This window comes from Micropterus salmoides, unplaced genomic scaffold (genome assembly GCF_014851395.1).
Source record: "Micropterus salmoides isolate LMB-PRFRI ecotype aquatic unplaced genomic scaffold, ASM1485139v1 Ms_hic_scaffold_16, whole genome shotgun sequence".
Lineage (NCBI taxonomy): Eukaryota > Metazoa > Chordata > Actinopteri > Centrarchiformes > Centrarchidae > Micropterus > Micropterus salmoides.
The window spans coordinates 3,983,095-4,003,000 of NW_024040707.1; the positions used below are offsets into that span (position 1 = coordinate 3,983,095).

The 19,906-nt window shown below is 38.9% G+C and overlaps 2 protein-coding genes across 3 annotated transcripts; one reads left to right on the forward strand and one right to left on the reverse strand.

Annotated features, from left to right (window-relative positions):
• Positions 1–1,874: 1,874 nt before the first annotated feature.
• Positions 1,875–7,886, reverse strand: LOC119905031 (L-rhamnose-binding lectin SML-like). Its single transcript, XM_038721715.1, has 9 exons — positions 7,815–7,886; positions 6,878–6,910; positions 6,025–6,129; positions 5,764–5,899; positions 4,339–4,448; positions 4,215–4,259; positions 3,979–4,108; positions 3,733–3,836; positions 1,875–2,527 (listed from the first exon to the last, which is right to left on the reverse strand). The coding sequence occupies exons 1-9, from the start codon at positions 7,843–7,845 to the stop codon at positions 2,514–2,516; spliced, it is 708 nt and encodes a 235-aa protein (XP_038577643.1). The 5' UTR covers positions 7,846–7,886; the 3' UTR covers positions 1,875–2,513.
• A 2,044-nt stretch (positions 7,887–9,930) lies between these two features.
• On the forward strand, positions 9,931–18,874 carry atp6ap1a (ATPase H+ transporting accessory protein 1a). Of its 2 annotated transcripts, none has more exons than XM_038721711.1 (11): positions 9,931–10,087; positions 12,005–12,131; positions 12,745–12,819; positions 12,976–13,169; positions 13,949–13,989; positions 14,143–14,228; positions 14,317–14,481; positions 14,801–14,958; positions 15,352–15,402; positions 15,590–15,827; positions 17,090–18,874. In XM_038721711.1, the coding sequence occupies exons 1-11, from the start codon at positions 9,957–9,959 to the stop codon at positions 17,297–17,299; spliced, it is 1,476 nt and encodes a 491-aa protein (XP_038577639.1). In that variant the 5' UTR covers positions 9,931–9,956; the 3' UTR covers positions 17,300–18,874. The 2 variants fall into 2 exon arrangements, with proteins under 2 accessions (XP_038577639.1, XP_038577640.1); XM_038721712.1 differs by having other exon boundaries at positions 9,932–10,087; positions 14,332–14,481.
• Positions 18,875–19,906: the final 1,032 nt, after the last annotated feature.

The following is a 19,906-nucleotide window of genomic DNA, read 5'->3' on the forward strand; positions in this document are numbered from 1 at the left end:
TCAATACAAGTGGTTGACTGGCAGTGGACAAATGACCCTATGAAAAACTGTTACGCTACCGTACGTGCGTACCGTATAAATAGCGGGGTCCTCACTGCTCAGCATCCGACAACCCCTTCAGCAGACGGCACCATCGTAGAGCCCTCTACTGGACTCTATGGCTAAAGTACGTGGAGCCCGATGACTGTCCACCCAGCCTCCACAAGCCACAGCTCACCTCACCAACACAAGCCACAGGCCCTCCATCCTAAGTGATGGGGCAGTGGGCCACCCCACAGAAGGTCACTAGACCGCTAGGGGTTTGGCATGACCAAGAGGGATCTGATTCAGATAGATCCAAACACCTGAACTGTCCTGACCCCTTACAGGGATGTCTGACAAAGAAGAAGCCCGACACATCCAAGAGGTAAAAACACACAAACGGACATGGTGAAGACCACGACGCCTTTGTACAAATCTCCTCGACGCTCGAGGGCCATTGACGCAGCCACACCCTGTCTGGAGTGAGCCCGGACCACCGAGGTTGGGTCTTTCTCAACCCGCGCGTAGGCTTACCGATCGCACCGTCACCAAAGCAAACGAGCAGTTGATCACTGTGTCGAATGGGGGCCATGCGCTCCATATAATGCATTAGGGCGCACACAGGACACAACAGATGCAGCCTCGCCTACCTAGGCCCAGCGCGGGGCAGGGGGTGGAAGGCATCCAAATGTATCGTCCTTGACCTGAACGAGCTCCACATGTTCTTAGGAACAAAGGAGAGGTTCGATCTTAACACCGCTGCACTGTGGTCCCCACGAAGCAGCATGCAGCTGGGATGAACCGACAGGGCACACAGCTCCCTCACCCTCTTGGCAGAGGTGAGAGCTAGTAACAAGGCTGTCTTGAGAGATAGCAACGCCACTGCTTCTCACGCTTTTATTTTGTAGGCAAAACCCCTAAAGAGGAAGTGATTATGTGAGTAACTGTTGCTGCCATGACTGAGATCTATTCCAACACCACTATCAAAGTATTTATTTATTTATATTTTTTTGACACTATCAAAGCACCATAATCTGGCAGCGGGGCAGATATTAATGTTGGCGGATGGTTTTGGCATGGTCCATCATCACAGAGAGAATGAATGTGTTTCCCTTATCAATGTTTGTATAAACTTTATCTAATGTGTGGTGTTTAATGGACTGTGGTGCAGAAACAGTGACAGTGTTTCACACTCTTTACTTAAATTTTCCATGTTATCTGTCAGTGGCCAAGTCACAGTAATATATGGTTTACTGAATAATTAAATAGATATAATTTCTTTAACATACCTAAAGAAACCAAATTTCTTGACTGGCCACTCTCTCCACTAGATGCCACTAAATCTTACACACTGAACCTTTAAATAAAATGCAACCGTGCAATGATATAGGAGAGGATTCTACTGGTTGGTAAGGATAGTATGTATTCTAAAAACCCATGTTTTTTTGATATTACCTTTATAAGTACCAAAACTTTATATAAGTGCAATATCAAATCAGCAGAGGGGCCTTTAATAAAACATTTAATTTATATAATCCGACGTATTTTTACCTACAGTATGGACCAAATGTATTAAAGCCTTTTCTTTTAGGCTATGTACCAGAGCTGTAAAAAAACATTTTTGTTTAAGATATTATGTTTAAACTTCATGAGTCGTATCTAATGACAGTCTGAAGGAGTGAGGAAGAGCTGTGTTTGAGATGTTTTGACCATGGACAGATAGCTAGTGGTACATACAACAAAAATACTTAAATTCACAAAAAATATTGCAACACAAATAAGAGTCAGAAATATTAGCTATTGGACTAAACTACCATTAATAATATTTCAGTGTAATGAAACAGAACACGAGGCAATGCTACGTAAATTTTATTTACAGTGAGGTGGAAATTGAACAGACCAGAGACAAAAGAAATTCAAATCAATCACTCAATCAAAGGCTTATTAAATCATCTTACCACAAACAGCTTACCACAGTGCACTTGACTAGCATGGTATGAGATGGTGAACCACTACATGAGTGTATTTGTGGGGTGCTGATGGGGCAATGGATAAAACACATGTTTGGTGTGAGAGACCTGGGTTCAATCCCCTACTGTGACCCATCCACCATTGTGTCTCTGAGCAAGACAATTTATTTTATTTGTAGAGTATAAGTTTATAGAGACAGTGCACATTGATAAACATTTCTGTAAATGTGCCAGTTTAGCCAGCTAGGCTAATGTTCGACTGTAGTCCCTGGTAACCCCTAGTTGCTCCAGAGGCAGTCGACCTCAGACATGTATAGCAATTGTAAGTCGCTTTGGATAAAAGTATCAGCTAAATGTAAAATGCAAATGTATTTTTCGGGTGTCCAAATACTTTTGGCTATATGGTGTACTTGGGATTTTGATAGTTTCATTGGTTTCTTGATTACTTCATTTTATCATAAACTGAAAACATTCTGCTGAATGCCTTTTACTCGAAGCACATACAGTGCGATGTTTTGTTGTTTAAATGCCAGGATCTGCAAAATAAGAAATAAAACATTGACTTTAGACAGATGGATTAAGTTTCTGAGAGCATAAACCTGTTCTGTTGCTGCAGAATGACATTTTATAATCCACCATTTTACACACTGAGCATTAAAGTTCATCCTTGACCAGGAAATAGCAGTTTGACAAACAATGTTAACTCAAGGTCTACTTACTAACTTTTTCTGGAGCTTTTAATCACTAGGATAAAGACTAGTTAGCAGTGTTAAGGCCGATTTATACTCCTGCGTAGGGTCTACGTGCGTACCTACGCCGTAGGCTACGCACCTAACCATGCATTTATACTTGTGCGTAGGTGTGTCCGTCATTCTGAAATTACACCACCAAACGCTAGTCGGCAGTAGCGCTACAGCATGTGTTGACTTTTGCCGGCCGAGCAGGCTAACTTCCAGTTTAGCCCTCCGCTAATGTAAATGGGGGTAAAATTGACCAAATGGATCACATTCTGATAGCGAAACGAGTCATTTCGCTCGGGTTGTGACGGTCAAATATATTGATTCACTGTGTTACAGCCGCCGTTTTGGCTGCTACTAAAAGTTACTTCAAACCACGGGGTACTTCCGGTTGGCTTGGAGGCATTGGGAGGCTACCCAGCCAACCAATCACAGAACTTACGGTCCGCGTCAACTCGACGTGTAGTTACATTTTGGAGGAGGTGCACGTCTTTGACGCAGAAGTATAAATTAGCCTTTAGGAGTAACGCGTTACAAAAGTAATACAATTATATTAATCTATTGCTTTTTGTTGTAACGCAGTAATATAAAAAACGGGTAATATATACCCGTTACAATCTCAGTAATGTGCGTTACAACGCATTTTAACCTGAAATTAAGTGATGTTTTGTTTTTTTAATAACACCAAGAAACATTTCGGCACCAGAAAAACAAATCTACGATTAAAAGACTGGTCGAGATTGTAGGCAGGGTGCAAACTACGGGGGAGCTTGGCTCCTCTTAACGAGACGGTAGCTCCCCTGATGGATCATATCTTAATAGATTTCTATAGGCTGTGTGTTTGTGCTTTAATGAATTACTTTCATGATCAGAGAGGCTGCTGTCAGTTTGGTGTGGACATACTGTATCTCGTCACAATCCCTTTTTCTTCATATTGCATATTCAATTATATTTTGCTTTTCAGGACCACAGATCAGCTTCAGTAGAGTGAAACAGCTACTTACATTGACATGTGTAAGCCACTTCCAGGTACTTATAAGTGGTGCCACAGGGGTCTCCAAACACTGAGTTGACTGCTCTGATAGTACAGCTGTTTTTCCCGTTACAGCTGTGGAGGCAGAGTGATGTGAGTGAATACAGGTTTGAATTTGCACAGAAGACTGGGAAAAATGGATTTTACATGAGCTTTTATTAATTAACGTGGATGATATTAATCCCCATTGTTTAACAAGAATACTGGGCAGCTGTACCTTTCAGCAACTTTGCTTGTGGGGAGTGAGCACACATTTAGAACATCAGAGACAGGTCGTCGGTAAGAGCATGTGGTGGGGTCACGACGTCCGTAATCAGCACTATAGACAAGTATAACCTGCCCTTCATCTGACAAAAACAAAAGGTAAAATATTCAGATGAATGCTGAAATGCATAGAAAATATAACTTTATCACATTAATCCACCAAAAACAAAAGAGAAAGTGTGATCTTACCACACTGCAGGCTTGCCAGAGACCTTTCACATGTTATGCTGAAGACTGTCAAAGTAAAGATAAATAACATTAGACATGTTACACTGTTGCTTCACTTTTAGTTACGTGCACAAAAGTCACTGACATGCTGGGAGACAGGTGTAGGTGGTGTCCAGATATTTGTAGATGCCAATGCAGGGATCAGAAGCACGGAAGGTGTTTGTGTTTAGTTCACACACCCTCTTGCCATTACATCTGCAGGGAAAAGATAAAGAGCTCGTTTCCAGGTTTAGTGAATCACAAATCTCTCTGAAGAGACTACAGTATGAGAAGCAATTTACATCACGCTTTGTATTGCAGACGTGTGAAGGAATTGTAACATAACTTGTGGGGTACAGTTTGTCAGAAGTGATGTCTTTCAACTGTGTTACACTCTAAAGTATAAATGTTTAACACTAATGGTTGTAGATTGGATTTGCTGTAATTTACAATGGGAGAGACAGGTCATCACTATCTAAATCTCACAAAGTATGAAGAGCTCGTTTCCAGGTTTAGCGCTAAGTTGTTCCACAGCAGCTATACTGACAAGGCTGCCAGATGTGTCGGCCCGCTTTGTGAGTACAGGCATCAGCTGATGCCTATTATCTTAAAATGCCAGATATCAGTGGGCCGGTCAGTCACAAAGACTAAGGAGCTACAGTCACTCAAGTGGCACTATGAGGCTCTAAGAAAGGTTCAGTGTGGAATATTTAGAAGGAACTACTGACAGAAATACAATATAATATACTTAAGTAATTTCTGTCTACATACACCGTGGGTCCTCTTACATGGAAGTCGCCATGTTGGATCAGCTGCTCTACAGAGCGCATTTCGACACTATGTTGAAAACAAAAATTACAAATAAAATGTATTACATACGAAGAAGAAGAAAAAGAAGTAGTAGTAGTTGTCTGGTTTGTTCAAAGTAAAAAGAGAAGTGAAAGTTGGACCAATGGAAGACCACAGGTATTATTTAGCACAAGAGACGACAGATCGTGTTGGGAAACTTCTCTTACGCTCTTGCAAAGGGAGGGATGAGCAGTGAGTGAGCAGTTGGTTGCAATCCTGTTGCTATTTGCTGTAAGATGCGGACCCCACTAGATGCCACTAAAATTTACACACCAAACCTTTAAAGCATTATGTGAATGCTAATGTCAACATGCTAACATGCTGATAATGTTTGCATGCCGATTCTTGGAAGCATTTTCTGACACACTGATGGGAATGTCAAAGACCAAAGATTGGACAAACTGAAATTTTGACGTTATGATGGTGCTAGAAGAAAAGGTAGGAAATCAGTTAGTTATTACGATTCATCCTGGGGACGTATCAGTATCAAATCCCATAGAAATCCATCCAATAGCTGCTAAGATATTTCCCTAAAGCAAAAACAGTCAACCTCATGGAGTCTTTCGGATTAATCCTCTGGTGACCATAACTGTATGCATAACATTTGGTGCCAATCATCTAAGTTGAGTTATTTAATGCCATTTATGAAAACGTTGACCTGCTGGTGCCGCTAGAAGTGTACCTTTTCCTCATGATGTCCAAGGTGTCCGGATGAGAACACTGTGTATTGGCAAGCTGCTGTGGAGGTCTGCCCTCACTGCAGGTCGTTTTGTCTGCTCGCCCATACAGAGCTGTCTGCACAAAGATCACTCCACTCTCTGTTATACAACACAGAGGGAAACAAGGAGAGAGGGACGGTGTAATGGAGGAAAACTCACAGCCAAAAAAAAAAACAACGTATGTACTGCTGTTTGTACTTGTAGTTGTTTGAGTTCAGTCATACCACAGCTCAGGCGGTGGACGTTGAGGTCGTCATCACAGGTGATCACTCTCTCTGTGAATGAGGTGGTCGGAAAGTTGGGGGAAACCTGTTGGGCTCCAGAATGTCCTGGAAAGAAAGGTTTGTGCTATAATTTGTGCATAATGGAACAAATACACGGTTGTTGTGGAATAACAACCAAAAAGACCAAATTAAGCTTCCTATGAACATTCAGTTAGAAACAGTAAAACAGTTTTGGGATGAATAAAATAGCAGAGAAAAGGTCCGGTTACTCCAGAAAGTGGCAAAATTAAAATCATCACTTTATTCCCTCGATACAATGTGGCTTTAGAAGTTTGGCAGATGTTGTTTAACTTTGTTAAAATAACAAAGGATTCGATATCTAATAGCAGCAACTGCAGTGGAGCTGATTTGTCTTAAATTATGGAAAGTAAACAGCAGAAACACGCTTCATGTTACACTTATGAATGAAGATGATAAGAGATTACATTGAGCAAGAGAAGTTGGTGGAACAAAGGCTGGACAGGACGTGATGTCAAGACTTCAGCTTTCTATAAGTTAACACTGTTTAATAACACTAAGTCTGTTTGATGGTATTCGTAACACTATAATATCAGTCCTGTTTGTGTGTTTCTGTCCTTAGCAGAGGAGCAGGATGAGCATGTGACAGAGGCAGAAAGAAGAAGGATTAGTGAAGAGAATGAAGGAGAAGAAAACAAAATGAAAAATGAAAATGAAGGTTGTTTGTGAGAAGAAAGTGAGAAGGTAGTTGTAAAAAAAAATTAAGCTTGAGAATCATGGATCATTATGGAAGTATAATCTAAACTTGTCATACAAAATTCAAACATCCATTTACCTGCTCTCATAAGCAAACACGTTGCTGCCAACACTGGAAAAGAAAAACTTTTTAAAAGTTTATTATTTCAGTCTTGTAACTTTTGTGTAAATCCTGTTTAACAATGTTCTGGGAGTTAATGACAACACCATAAATCACAGAAATCTTTCACAGGTCAATTGAACGTTACATCTTTGAATAACAATTAATACCTGCAGAGAGATATATTTTTAGACAATTTGACATCAGGTTCCCTTTACAAAGGGTTTGTTTGATACTAAGGGCTTTATTAATAGTTAATTAATAATTTACTAATTATTTTATAAACTATACATCATATTATTGATATTTGTGGTGTTCATTCTTGTGACATTTGTTGAAACTTGATTTTATTAAATTACTTGTAAGAAACCTTTGACAGTTGAACTCATGTTAACAAATGTATTAACATTTGTAAAAGATGACTTATGCCTGTTATCCTTTATTAATCATTTCATGTTCTGCAGAATGTATTACATATTAACTCTTGACACTTGAATGAATGAATCATTGTGCTTATAAGTTTATACAAAATGTCAGTTAAAATTTTAGTTTGAGGTCTGTTCTATTAAAATAGAATAAAAAGTTAAGAAATGTATGTCAAATTTTAAAAAACATACAATGCAGACATTTGTTATTAGCAGATATTGGCAATTGTAACTTTTTTATTATCTTTTTATTATCTCTTACTCTAATATCAAAGCCTGAGAATATTTTGCTTTTACTCCAATTAAGTATAATAGAGAGTTTTCAGCAAGTTTTCAGCAAGAAAACAAAAATCTTTTTTAATGATTTAATACAAATCCACATAATTATAATTTCTTCAGTCTCATTAAGGGAATTACAACTTAATCTCATTATGAAGCCCTGTGCTGTATAAAGATAAACAGATCTACCTTGTAGTTTGTTGTATACTTACACAGTGTGATGCTGAGTCTGGAGTGGAGCATTCTGTCAGAAGATCTGGATTGAGTTAAAGCGGTGAAGTCAATCAATGATCAAAGTCAATGATGGTGGTGGAACAGAAACTGGCTATTTATAGTGTTGGGGTATAAAAACTGCTTCTCCTTGTGCAAACAAGTCACCAATGACAAAGTCGGATGACTTCCTTGTCAGTTGCAACAGACCAATGGACAAAACGTTAATAATTACAGATAATCAAATTACATTAATGTGAAAAATGAATCATCTCAGAACAAAAGACTTCTTACTTTAATATTTGTTTAATAAAGTTCCTGAGAACAAACAAGGGAGGGAACTGAGGTTTCATGTTTCAGATCTCTGTTTGGTTATATGAACCCATGCAGACAGCAGGGTCTCCATCTTAGTTTAACATTTTTGTGTCATCGAGTTGTTTGTAGAGCACTATATAGTGAGTTTTTATAAAAATATTGAAAATAGTGAGAAATGCCGTCACACATTACCCAGAGCTCCATTTTATTTCCATTTTATGCTTCTTTATACTTCTACTCCACTACATTTCAAAGGTAAAATTTTACTCTAGTAGATCAATTTAAAATCTATCATCGATGAAATATATCTACATTTACTCAATTATTGAACTTTTTATTTTATGCTATTTTACTTCTACTCCTACTGTACATATTTTAGAATAAGTGTAGTTTTTATTCCAATACATTTTTTTAAAGCTTTAGTTGTTAGTTCAGATTATGATTTTGCATATAAGTATATGAGTATTATATTTTAGTAAATATTTATACCTCGAAATGGCCTGCTAAATTAACGATGTTTTTATAAACCAAACAATCAGTGAGTTAATGGAGAAACTAATCAGCAGAGTAATCCATAATGAAAATAATCATTACTTCCAATCTGATACAAAATAGTTCAAAAGAGCTGCAGCTCAACAAGTGCTGCAGTAAAATCCTGCTTTTACATGAATGCATAAGGGATAATAATGTAATAATAAGAATGATGATGATGAATAAATATAATAGTACAACAGCCACAGGGGACATTTTACTGCTTTTAATACTTTAAGTACATTTTCCTGATTAAACTCATATTCTTTTTACTAAAGTAAAATTTCCAATTGCAGATTGAGTATTTTTCCACTGCGCTTAAGTAAAGGATCTAAATACATCCTCCACCACTGAACAGATGGTTACAGGTGAAATTCGGGGGGGAGTTTGAACACTAAAACCCCAATACATGAAAAATTAAAATTCAACGCTAAAACTCTTATTAGACAATAACCGTGTTGTATGTAACTGTGTAAATCACGACAGATATCTCCTTCTCCGTGGGTGCCTGCAGCAACACTCGCAACTGCAACTTCTACTATCTTCATCTACACAAAAAAAACAAAAAGGAGGATCGAGCACTCACGCTTTGTTTGTGACTATAATAACGCAGTTGTTTCCACGATAAGGGCTTTTTAATGTTTTATTTAGCTAATTTTCTAAAACAAACAGCACAGGATCTTAACTCATAATTCCGAATTTTTCGGGACAGGTCACCCACAACATGCTTCACAGTAGTCATTTTAATTAACTTTCTTGGCATTAATGTTGAGGTAAGCAATGTTGCCAAAGCAGAAATTCACATAAAATAAATATATTTAAATAATAAACAATAAAATGACATTTTTTAAACAAAAGAAAGAGAAAAAACTAAATAAATAAACTAAAAACAATATATATCTATTAAAAACACCTCCACCGCACATGTCTTGCTATTTGACAAGCAGTATCAATTTTCCAAGGAACAGTTATTAAAATAATAATAATATGATAATATTATAGTAAGTTTATACAAACAACAACAATTACTTCATTTAATGTTAGTTAGTCTAGTCTGAGTTTCCTCTGGTTATCAGCTGGTGGCATTATGAGGAGATAAATGCTGCTGCAATGATTTGACATTTGCACATTTCTCGTAGTAAGTAGGGCAATTTCTGTGTGTCTGATAGATTTTTTCTGTTATAAGGTTTTATATTTAGGACGTGAGGAGAGAAAAGTGCTGCAGAGGAGCGTCCTCTTCATCATCCCCGCGTCACGTGACCCCACTCGACGTCACCTTGCTGTCAGGGATTCTAAAGATGGCGACGGAAGGGACGATGCACCTCCACCGCATCTCTGCGTCTTTGGCCGTTTTCCTCGGTTTATTAAGCTTATTAAACACGGGGAATTGCGATGAACAGGTGCCGCTTATTCTGTGGACAAGCGAGGGGTGAGTAATGTTGAGTTTGGTTATTTTTTTCCCCTTATAATACAGGCTGCTCCGCCGGTCAGTGGGTGTTTGACGCTCTTCTTCTCTGACGTTAGTAGCTTCGGTTAACGGTTAACGTTAGCTAACGTTAGCTCTGTGTTGGTTGGTGTTATTAAGATGTGAGTTAACCTCAATAGTTCTCTGCTATGTTATGAATAAAATGCAAAATAGACTGCGGTTGAGTAATTAAATTAAGGAAGCGTAACATGAGAATTTCCTGTAATCCTAATGAATGTCAGGTGCAATCACCTGGACTCACGGGTAAGCAGTTATGATTGGTCGGTGACATTTTACTGGAGTGTGTTTATTTAAAATCACTAAACGTGTCCACATGACACCTGCCTGGAAAATCTACATTGGATAATTTGTGCTGTCATCCTTTTTCAACAGCGTTTGTATTTGTGTTGTGGCTTTTGTATCTTAGGCCTGAAACCTACGGGCCACCGTACATTTCCTCAAGCACTGTGCTCAAGTACATTTTTAAGGTTCTTGTCTTGTAATTTACTTTTACCCCTCTACATTTCAGAGGGAATTGTATTGTATTTTTTTCAGACTGGGATTTTATATACTAAACAAATATCCCCAGTGTGTGCCTCTCATGCATTACCATGGAGTCACAGAGCTAAGCATCCAAGTTTACTGAAGGTATTTTCATCTGGATGGAAAAAATATTCTGTTTTCTGCACGATAAATCCCATTTTTGTGTTTCCTTCTCAAGATGTGTCTGTATTTCCTAACCAGGTAGCCAGAAATCATATTATGTCCCTGCTGTTTTTGTACAATGCAAGCATAAAGACTTGAAACGGAGAGAAACAGCTGGCCTGCCTCACTGCGCCTTGCCTAGTAACTAAATTATAAGTACAAATGCATTATCTGCTAAAGGAATTAAAATTATTATTTAGGCAGAAATGCTCCTGTTAGAGTTTTATAGTATTAATCATTTATTGTATTATTTGATATTATTAGTATTGTTCTGCAATTTATCATTGTGTTGCACATTCTAGGTACATGCTCCTATAGTAGTTAGTTTAATATTGAAGCACTAAATGTGTTAAATGTGTACACTAAACGTGTAAAAAGTCAAATTAAAATACTCAAGTATACAATAAGCACAGTAATTGTGTAAATGTACTTATATTTTACCACAGATAGCTGTTAAATAGATCTGTTGGAGTAAAAGTTCAGTTTTACCTTTTGTGGAGTAGAAGTATAAAGTAGCATAAAATGGAAATACACACATGTACTTACATTGCACCACTGGTAGTAGGAGGGAATATTTTAATGAATTTAGAACATAAAAACCTTGTTGTCTAAAACACCTGTATCCAGTGGTGGAAAGTAACAAAGTACATTTAACCCAGTGAGTTGAGTGTAATGGTTATACATGAGAGGCACAGACTGGAGCTAACAGAACACACATTGTTGTTCACTTTGTGTGTATTTTAGTCAGTGTTGGGAAGTAACTCTGTACATTTACTCAAGTAATGTATGCAAGTATAATTTTAAGGTTATTGTCTTTAAATTTATGTAAGTATTTCCGTTTTATGCTACTTTATATTTTTTTCTCCACTATATTCGGAGCTGATAAAACATATGATCATTTTATATAATATGATGCCCAACAAAACAGAAAGGAAAGGAATCTGTAAATAAAAAATCACTCCACTTTGAACAGCTACACTTTAAAATTCTGCATAAAGGATTATTTTTCTTATGCTACTGTAAGTAAGTTTTGCTGATAACACCTTGTGCTCTTATCTAAGTAAGATCTTGAAGGCATGTCCTGGACATTTAGGGTTTTTAGATTATTCTTTGGCTTTATTTGCTTCAGTGTATGACCTGAACACTTCTTCTGCCACTGCTTTGAATCTCCACCAGGATCTCCCTACCAAGCCAGTCCCCTCCTACAGCCGGTCACATCGTCGAGCAGCAGCAGCTGGCCTCTTACCTGGAGAAAGCTGTGAACGTCGGCCCAAGAAATGTAGTGCTGTTCCTTCAGGACAAGGTACACACATTTTAAATGCTCTATTCTTATTGTTACATTACAGGTATACAGGATTTAAATGTTGGTAAATGTGGTTAAAACACTTCATGTGCCACACAGTCAGGCTTCCTGTTACAGGTTAGATGGAACAAAATCTCATTCAGAAGGCTAGCTCTTTTTTTTTTGTGTGTGTAGAGGCATGCCAATTGTAATGCATGAACAATCCGTTAAGCTGCCCAAGGCTGCCAAATATCAGCGTCAGTCCTGAAAGTTACCAATTATTTTTTATTATTAATTAATCTGACATTTTTTAATGTATGAATGAATTATTTGGTCAAAAAATGTCAAATAAAAAAGTGAAAACAGACATTGCAGTTCAAAAATTATGCCCAATGCTATGTCTTAAAATAAATCCTTTGCTTTCAACAACACAATTTCATTTTATAGCAACTCAAACCTCAGAACGCCGCATTTGTAGAGCTGAAAGAAGCATTTTTTACATTCAGCCTGCTAACGACGTCATTTAACTTCAAGTGTTCACTATAACAGTGAGATTTCTAATTTCTTTGTGTACATTTTGGGTAGAATTTTGTATTTGCGTTTTTGAGATCGTCTGTCCTTGTCTCGAAACCAGATGAGCATAGAAGACTTCACCATGTATGGAGGGGCTTTTGGAAACAAGCAGGACAGTGTTTTCCCCAACCTCGAGGTAAGAGTATTTGTTGATCAATGTGATGTTCATACACTCATCTGTATTTATCCCGTCGATGTTAGAAGTAACAAGACGGGAGCGTGTTTGGTTCACTTTTTATTAGGTTATTATGTAAATGTCACTGGTTGGTGTTTTGTCCCTCGTGTGCCACAGGGGGCCCTGATGTCCTCGTCCTCCTCTCTGGTGTTACCTGCTGTGTCCTGGCCTGCCTCCAATGCAGTGATTGGCCAGCTCCAGGACCAATTAGAAACCTCTCCTCTGTACATGGACCCTGAGACACTAAGCCAGCTGAGACTCAACGCTTCCTCACCCGCCCTGCTGATTTTCAGGCTGCCGTACGGAATCGGGTACGTGCACTGGAGACACAGTCAGAGAGAGACAATTATAACTACTTCTATTACTGATTGTTATGCCAATAACATGGTTTAAACCACAACCAGCAGGCCTTTCTCAGCACAGAGAATGCAAACATGGCAACACACAGACATGATACGTATCATTCTCTGTCGTCCGTCCAGAATAAACGTCCATAAATTCACATAGAAATCAGGAAAAAGATGCTTCAGAACTTCAGTATCAAAGTAATCCAATCATAGTTGTCTGTACATCTATGGGCTCATTGCAAACAAGTATGAAAATTTGCCAAAATGTAAACTGTAAATTGTAAAATGTAAATTTAGGTTTAAAAAATGAGTCTGGAAGAGAAAAGCAGTGCTGACATGTAGCTGACATTATTTGATAAGCTTTTACGGGGTCTTGTCTAGTTTTTTCTGTTGTCATATTGTTTCGCAAATATGCATGTTGGTATTGGCGTGTTTCCATTTTTAAAGATAAGCAAAATATCTTTTCACTTACTCCGTTTTCACACACAAAATAAAAAAAGTAGAAAGACCTGCAGCTCTTCTCACAGCTGATACTCTGAGATCCTTTTTAAAAAAACAAGGACGTTCCCTTTGGATGAGGTTTAAATCACAGGCTGACCAGCTCAACCTCCCCAAGAGAATTAAACCCAGATCGAATGGTGCTTTATTTTCTCGCTCTTTTCATTTTAATTGTGCAAATAATGTCTTTCACTTCCTTCCCCTTATTGTCAACATCTCATTGTTGCCTTGTCTGATTCTTGCAGAGCTGATCTGATGTCTGCAAAAGAGATTCTCAGTGGAAACGGTGAGTCTGCCATATAACCTGTCCAACCCCTCTGATGACTCGGAAGCCCAAAGCATAAGATTGACAATTTTCTCTACTCCATTTATTCAGTGTTTTGCATGTGATCATTGGCTGGGTAATGCCATGCCAACATATGAACAACTTGTTTTTCAGATGAGGTTATTGGTCAGGTGTTGAGCATCATGAAGACCCAGTCTGTCCCCTACACAGCCATTTACACAGCCCTGCGGCCCTCCAGGGTGAGTCTGTGTGTCAGTGTTATGTGTTTTGAGGGTTAATAAACAATGCATCGTTCTGCAGCCGTTTAATTCATATTTTCTGATCCAGTTGTCTCTTTTACAGGAGGCGGCATCTCTCTCTATGGAAGCGGGCCTGGGTGGAGGACGCTCCCTCCTGCAGGCTAGAGGTGGATATAAGGAGAGGGAGAGAGAAAGAGAGAGGCAGCGAAGGATCAAGGAGAAGGCTGGGCTCTACGCTCCAGTGGAGTTTAAGGTGGAATGACTTTATTGCACATTTGATTCCTACTTGCTGTTTTGTTTGTTTTTTGTCCATAAAAGATGAATCTGGAGATCCTATCAGCTTCTTATTGTAAATAATCCCATGAAAACACAAAAAACCTCTCAGTCATAGAGCTCCATAAACACCATCCTGCTGCCCCAAATACCAGAGCACCACATGTGGATTCATCCCAACAAATTCAGTATTTCCTCCAAACCGATGGGCTTGGAGCTGAGAGCCACAGACAGGAAGTCGAAGTATTAAGAGATGCACATTGTAGTTTCTTGACCTCTCCCCTCTTCTCTTTGTACAGGAGGACGAAGAGACCTGTATCCTCCTGTGGGCAAAAAGTCTGACTGTGCGCATCCTTCGTAGTGGTCGCTGGGAAGACCATGACCTGACTCCGTCTACCTTTGGGGAAGGTGTCAGCCCGAAACTTCATGGCTCAAGCTGCGACAAAACCAAATCGAGGTACTTCCAAAAGCGAAGCAGCTTCTTGAGAATAAATAAGCAGTGATTATGAGGCCGAATCCTTTTCGTATTAGGTTTAACAGGTTCAGTGTGACGTGTCAACGGTGATTTATAAGATTTGTGCATTTTCACATCCTGGGCGTTTTGGCAAGCCGTTAGTAATAACGGTAAGAGCCTCAGAGGGAGTGAGTGTACTGGGAACAGCAGTTTTATTTTGAAGTACCATTTCCTGCTTCCTTTTCGCTGGAACTTGAAAGTTAGATAATAAAGACATTTATTTCATCACCATAACTGGTCTCATCATGCATATAGTGGCTTTTACAAATGATTTGTATAAAATGTTTCAAAATTGTTCTTTTTCCTGTTTCTCATGTAATTTTTGGTTCTTTGCAGGTTGGTTCTTAATTATGAGAATGTCCTCGGTCATCGCAGCTTCAAACTGATGTGAGTGCACAACACACTGTACATAAAACACATGAAATTCTATATCTGTGGTTCTGTTTAACTGGTAATTTAGTTTAAGCCTTCAACACTGATTCGGCAAAGCTAACGGACTTGAATCAATGCATAGTACAAAGTACCACCATCTCCTCTGCAGCCTTGAAAAACGTGTCTGTGTGTGTGTGTCCAGCTTTGCCATGAGCCAGCGTCACTACCAGGTGTCTGCACGCCGCTGGTTCACGCTAGACGCCGTGGAGCTGGAGTACGACGGGACCAAAGCCACATTTAACGGTAGCAGAAACATTTATGCCCCTGCTGAGTACTCGTACCGCTGTGAGTCCGTCACCAACTTCCGTTGGCCCCTGCTGATCCCACGCTCATCCAAAGATCCAGCAAATCAGTGGAAGGTCTCTTTTGAAGACTTTCAGGTAAGTCAGTGACCTTAAACCCTTTTGTAGTCTATTTTTGTTTACATTTTGGTGAATTGGCGTCATAAAAATTATGCTGAATTAACTGTTAGCAGTTCCTGTTTTGCAACGTACCTATTGATAGTAGGGGTGTGATGAGACACTTCAAGTGAAAAGGTGCCAAAGTCACAGTGTTCTTTGACATGTCCAGAGAAAAGTCATAATATTACCAAACTTCATCATTTAATAAGAAGTCTACCTGCTCTTCACTCGGCTGTGCATTACGTTATTGATTCGCTGGAGAAAACTGGTAGGTGTATGTAAAATCAGACGTTAAACACCCGCCAAAATGGCATGATCCTCGTTTGCTGCGAAGCTTCGACTGTGAGATTGATAGTCGAATCAGGCTCCGCCCATCGAAGCATCAACTATTCAGGGTCATCCCTACCAGCTACGTCACACTCGTCACAGCGAGAAATATCATCATCATAAATTAATCTCGCGAGATCTTGTGGTACAAGATCTTGTCAAACCCCTAACTGATAGTGAAGGAAACCTAAAAAGTTGCTGGCGTTGATAAAGATGGTAGTGTGAGTCTCACTGAATCTAAAAGTATGTGTCTGTGTTCAGAATAAACTGTGTAATGATTCTGAATGCTCAAATTTTGGTAATCGGACACTAAGAGTTTTAAAGTACCTTAATCACCTCCAGGAGTTGTGTCTCAGCCACTGCTGCAGCTGCAGCCTGGGTTGATAAACGGTCAGCAGCAAAACTGCAACTTAACTTCCTGCTGTTTTCAGAACACTATCATACTTTGCCTCACGTCTCTCCCGCGTCACTCCCAGTCAAACCAAAACTTATACATTTCTGTTTGTGTGCAGATTAAACAAAGCAGACACACCAAGTTAATCAGTAGCTTTAAAGGTGCTGGAAGGAATATTTTTTGAATTCCAGAGAGCCAGTCTACCTGTGTCCACTCCCCCTGCTTTCAGTCTTAATGCTAAGCTAGGCTAATACACTCCCAGCTCAAGCTCCACAGGTATAGTACAGATGAAACTGGTATCAATCATTTTAAGTCTCCTAGACAAAGAAGTAACTGTAGCTGCACACAGACATGTTTTACATTTATTAATTTAAGTGTCTTGCTCAGGGACAGTGGGAATCAAACACAGGTCTCTCACACCAAAGGCATGTGTCTTTATCCACTACTCGATCGTCACGCCTTTTTTGTTTCTGCGAACAAAGTCATAAACCTCACCTCGTTTTGAACTTTGCCTCCACAGATCCAGGGCTTTAACGTGACCGGCAGTGAGTTCTCGTATGCCAGCGACTGTGCAGGCTTCTTCTCTCCTGGTATCTGGATGGGTCTGATAACCAGTCTTTTGATGGTCCTCGTGCTCACCTACGGCCTGCACATGATCATGCAGCTCCACACTATGGACCGTTTTGATGACCCCAAGGGCCCGGCCATCTCTGTGCCCCAAACGGAGTAACGCACACCTGCAGTCTGTGACTTCATTTTCCATCATTCCTCCTTTCTGTCCCTCCAGTGCTTCTTACTGCTTCCATTCCCACCCTTTACATTCCTCCCTGTTCATCTGTAGTTGGGCGTTATACAGACTAATTAGTGGTGTTGTCAAAATAAGGGTTTATTTCATCACTGCATGTGTCCGTTTGTAAGCCACTTCCTCAGACTGAAGAATCTAGTTTTCAGGCAGCTCCAGTTTGTTGTTTGCTTCCCCGAAACTCTCTTCTAACCTGAAATATTTGTCTGCTGCACAAAGATTTTTCACTATTTTCCCAAGTTGCGACTTTGTTTCCAAACAAAGACGGAAGCAGGAAATGACAAGCGCCTTTGCTCAATAAGGCTATAACCAAAATTTCTTTTAACAACAATGTATGAAATGAATCTCTTGTAGTGATGAGCCTACAGCTCACCTTGTTTATCTGACCGGCTGCAGCTTAACTGTTCCGGTTCACTGACGCTCTCAAAGCATCATCATCAGAGACGAAGCTGTACAAAGCCACCGTACACGACCTGCTGAGAAGCAAACAGTTGGAGACCAACTGGTGAACATAGTGGAGCAGCTAAAGAGCCTGGTAATTCCCTCAGGAGGACTCACATTCAAGCACAACTCCAAATGAAAGATCATGTTGCTCTGTAACTGTTAACATAAAGTTGAACATAAAAGGTGATTCATGTGTTCACAGCTGCTGTTTCTGCTGCCCTCAAGTGGCCCAAAAAGGGAGGATTTAGTTTACACACTATGAACCAAAATTATAAAATATCTTAATTTGTCCATATTTATTTGACTTTCTATTTATACTTTCACACAAAATAACGCATTACTATGTTTTTGGATGCAAAGACATGAAATTTCCAACTACCTGTATAGGAAACAGAGTCTTGAGAAAAGGGTTAAAACTCTTGTTGTGCAGCAGATGGTTGGAAGGACTGTAGATTTACAATCAGAACAGTGGGAAGTGTTGCTAGCACACAATCCGGGGCTAGTTTTTAGGCTGTCGTGGATTAATGTTCCCTTTGAAAGGGATACAACTGTACATAAAGGGACAAATATAATTTACAAATTATAAAATGATATTTATTTGTGACACATTGTGTTTTGCGTGCGTTTACAATTGTGTTTGTGTGGGTAGACAAGTGAAATGTAGCTGTGGAATAAAGGGATCACAGGCACACTGTTAACTCCTGTATTCTTGATCAAAGGGACATTTGGATGAACAAGCTGACGATTCAGATCATCTCAATGCAGCAACATGAAAAAGGACCACTAAAATATACACCTTTGAAAGTCAGATAGTTGTGAGTGAATAATCTTCATGGTTATTCAATTTTTCATTTCTGAATAGTTTTCCTGTGATTATTAACATGAAGTATTTATTTTTCAAGCTTTCTCAACTGATGTGCACTGAAATTTGCTCAATGTGAAATCTGTTTTTTGTTCTGATGATTTGTAGTGAATATAAGTGATTTAAGGTCCTGAATGAGGTCCTGTGTCGTGCTGCTGATGTGACCCCAATAAAGACATCTGTGAAGATTGAGGTTTCATATTTTTATAATTGTTTGATTAATTGGAGCTTTATTTTCAGAATCTATGCAGACAAACTTTGCACGTGTCTTTGATTTTTTTAAGAGTATTTAATTCATGACTAAACTGTTTATACAAATTTGCTGTTTTTCCTTGTAAAACCATTTCATGTTTTCAGCATCTCAAATGTTACGATTTGCTGCTCTTCCTTTTCATGATTAATATAAATTTATAGTTACTAAAGTCAAGATTTGGGCTTTTGGTTGCACACAATCAACTGAGAAAATAAGATGAATCTGTAAGGAAAATTAGTTGCTATATTATACAATAGTTCAAAGAGCTCCAGCTCAACATCCACAGCTGTAAAATCCTGCTTTATAGTATTGAGTCAAAAAAAAAAATTAACGGTGGGACATTTTACTGCACCGAGTACTTCATTAGGTACATTTTGCTGATTATAGTTTTACGCAACATTTTCAGTGCTGACTTGAACCAAATAGTATTGGCTTAGTTGAGCATTTTTAACAGCATTGTGAGTACGTTTCAGTAAAGAATACTTCTCTTCCTCCACCATTGATTCTGTGATGTGAAATGATAACCTCAGATTGAGGTATTTAGGCTAGCTAGGCTCATTAATTTGACAGGGACGATACATGTAGGCATTGTTACACTGAAATAAAATGCAGAGCTGCAAGCTTGTCCCTGGTTGGGCTTTAAGGAATAAAAACCACACTACGTATAGAGACTAGAGCAAAAACAGACAAACTTTAGTAAAAATGCTCATTATATGAAAGTATACTAAATAAACCCATGTTTTTTTAAATTCGGGTCAAAACTTATAGAAGTTCAGTACAAAACTGTCAGGGGCCCTTTAACAAAATGTTACATTATATACAGTCTGTCATTTCCCTATATCAGGGTACAAGGGTATTAAAGCCTAGTTTTTAAATGTAGGTTACCAGAGCTGTGCAAATCTTGTTTTAAAGATTTCTAATATAGCTTGCTAGGTCTCTAGATCATAAGATACTTTGTCCTTTGACATGACGCCAA

Excerpts from the sequence above, each read along its gene's own strand:
- LOC119905031 (XM_038721715.1), bottom strand. The coding sequence starts at position 7,845 with ATGCTCCACTCCAGACTCAGCATCACACTGT. Across the intron at positions 6,130-6,877 it reads GTGTTTGCTTATGAGAGCAG|GACATTCTGGAGCCCAACAG; the intron begins GTAAATGGATGT and ends CTTTCTTTCCAG. Across the intron at positions 5,900-6,024 it reads CGTCCACCGCCTGAGCTGTG|AGAGTGGAGTGATCTTTGTG; the intron begins GTATGACTGAAC and ends GTTGTATAACAG.
- atp6ap1a (XM_038721711.1), top strand. The coding sequence starts at position 9,957 with ATGGCGACGGAAGGGACGATGCACCTCCACCGCATCTCTGCGTCTTTG. Across the intron at positions 13,170-13,948 it reads AGGCTGCCGTACGGAATCGG|AGCTGATCTGATGTCTGCAA; the intron begins GTACGTGCACTG and ends TGATTCTTGCAG. Across the intron at positions 15,828-17,089 it reads TCTCTTTTGAAGACTTTCAG|ATCCAGGGCTTTAACGTGAC; the intron begins GTAAGTCAGTGA and ends TTGCCTCCACAG.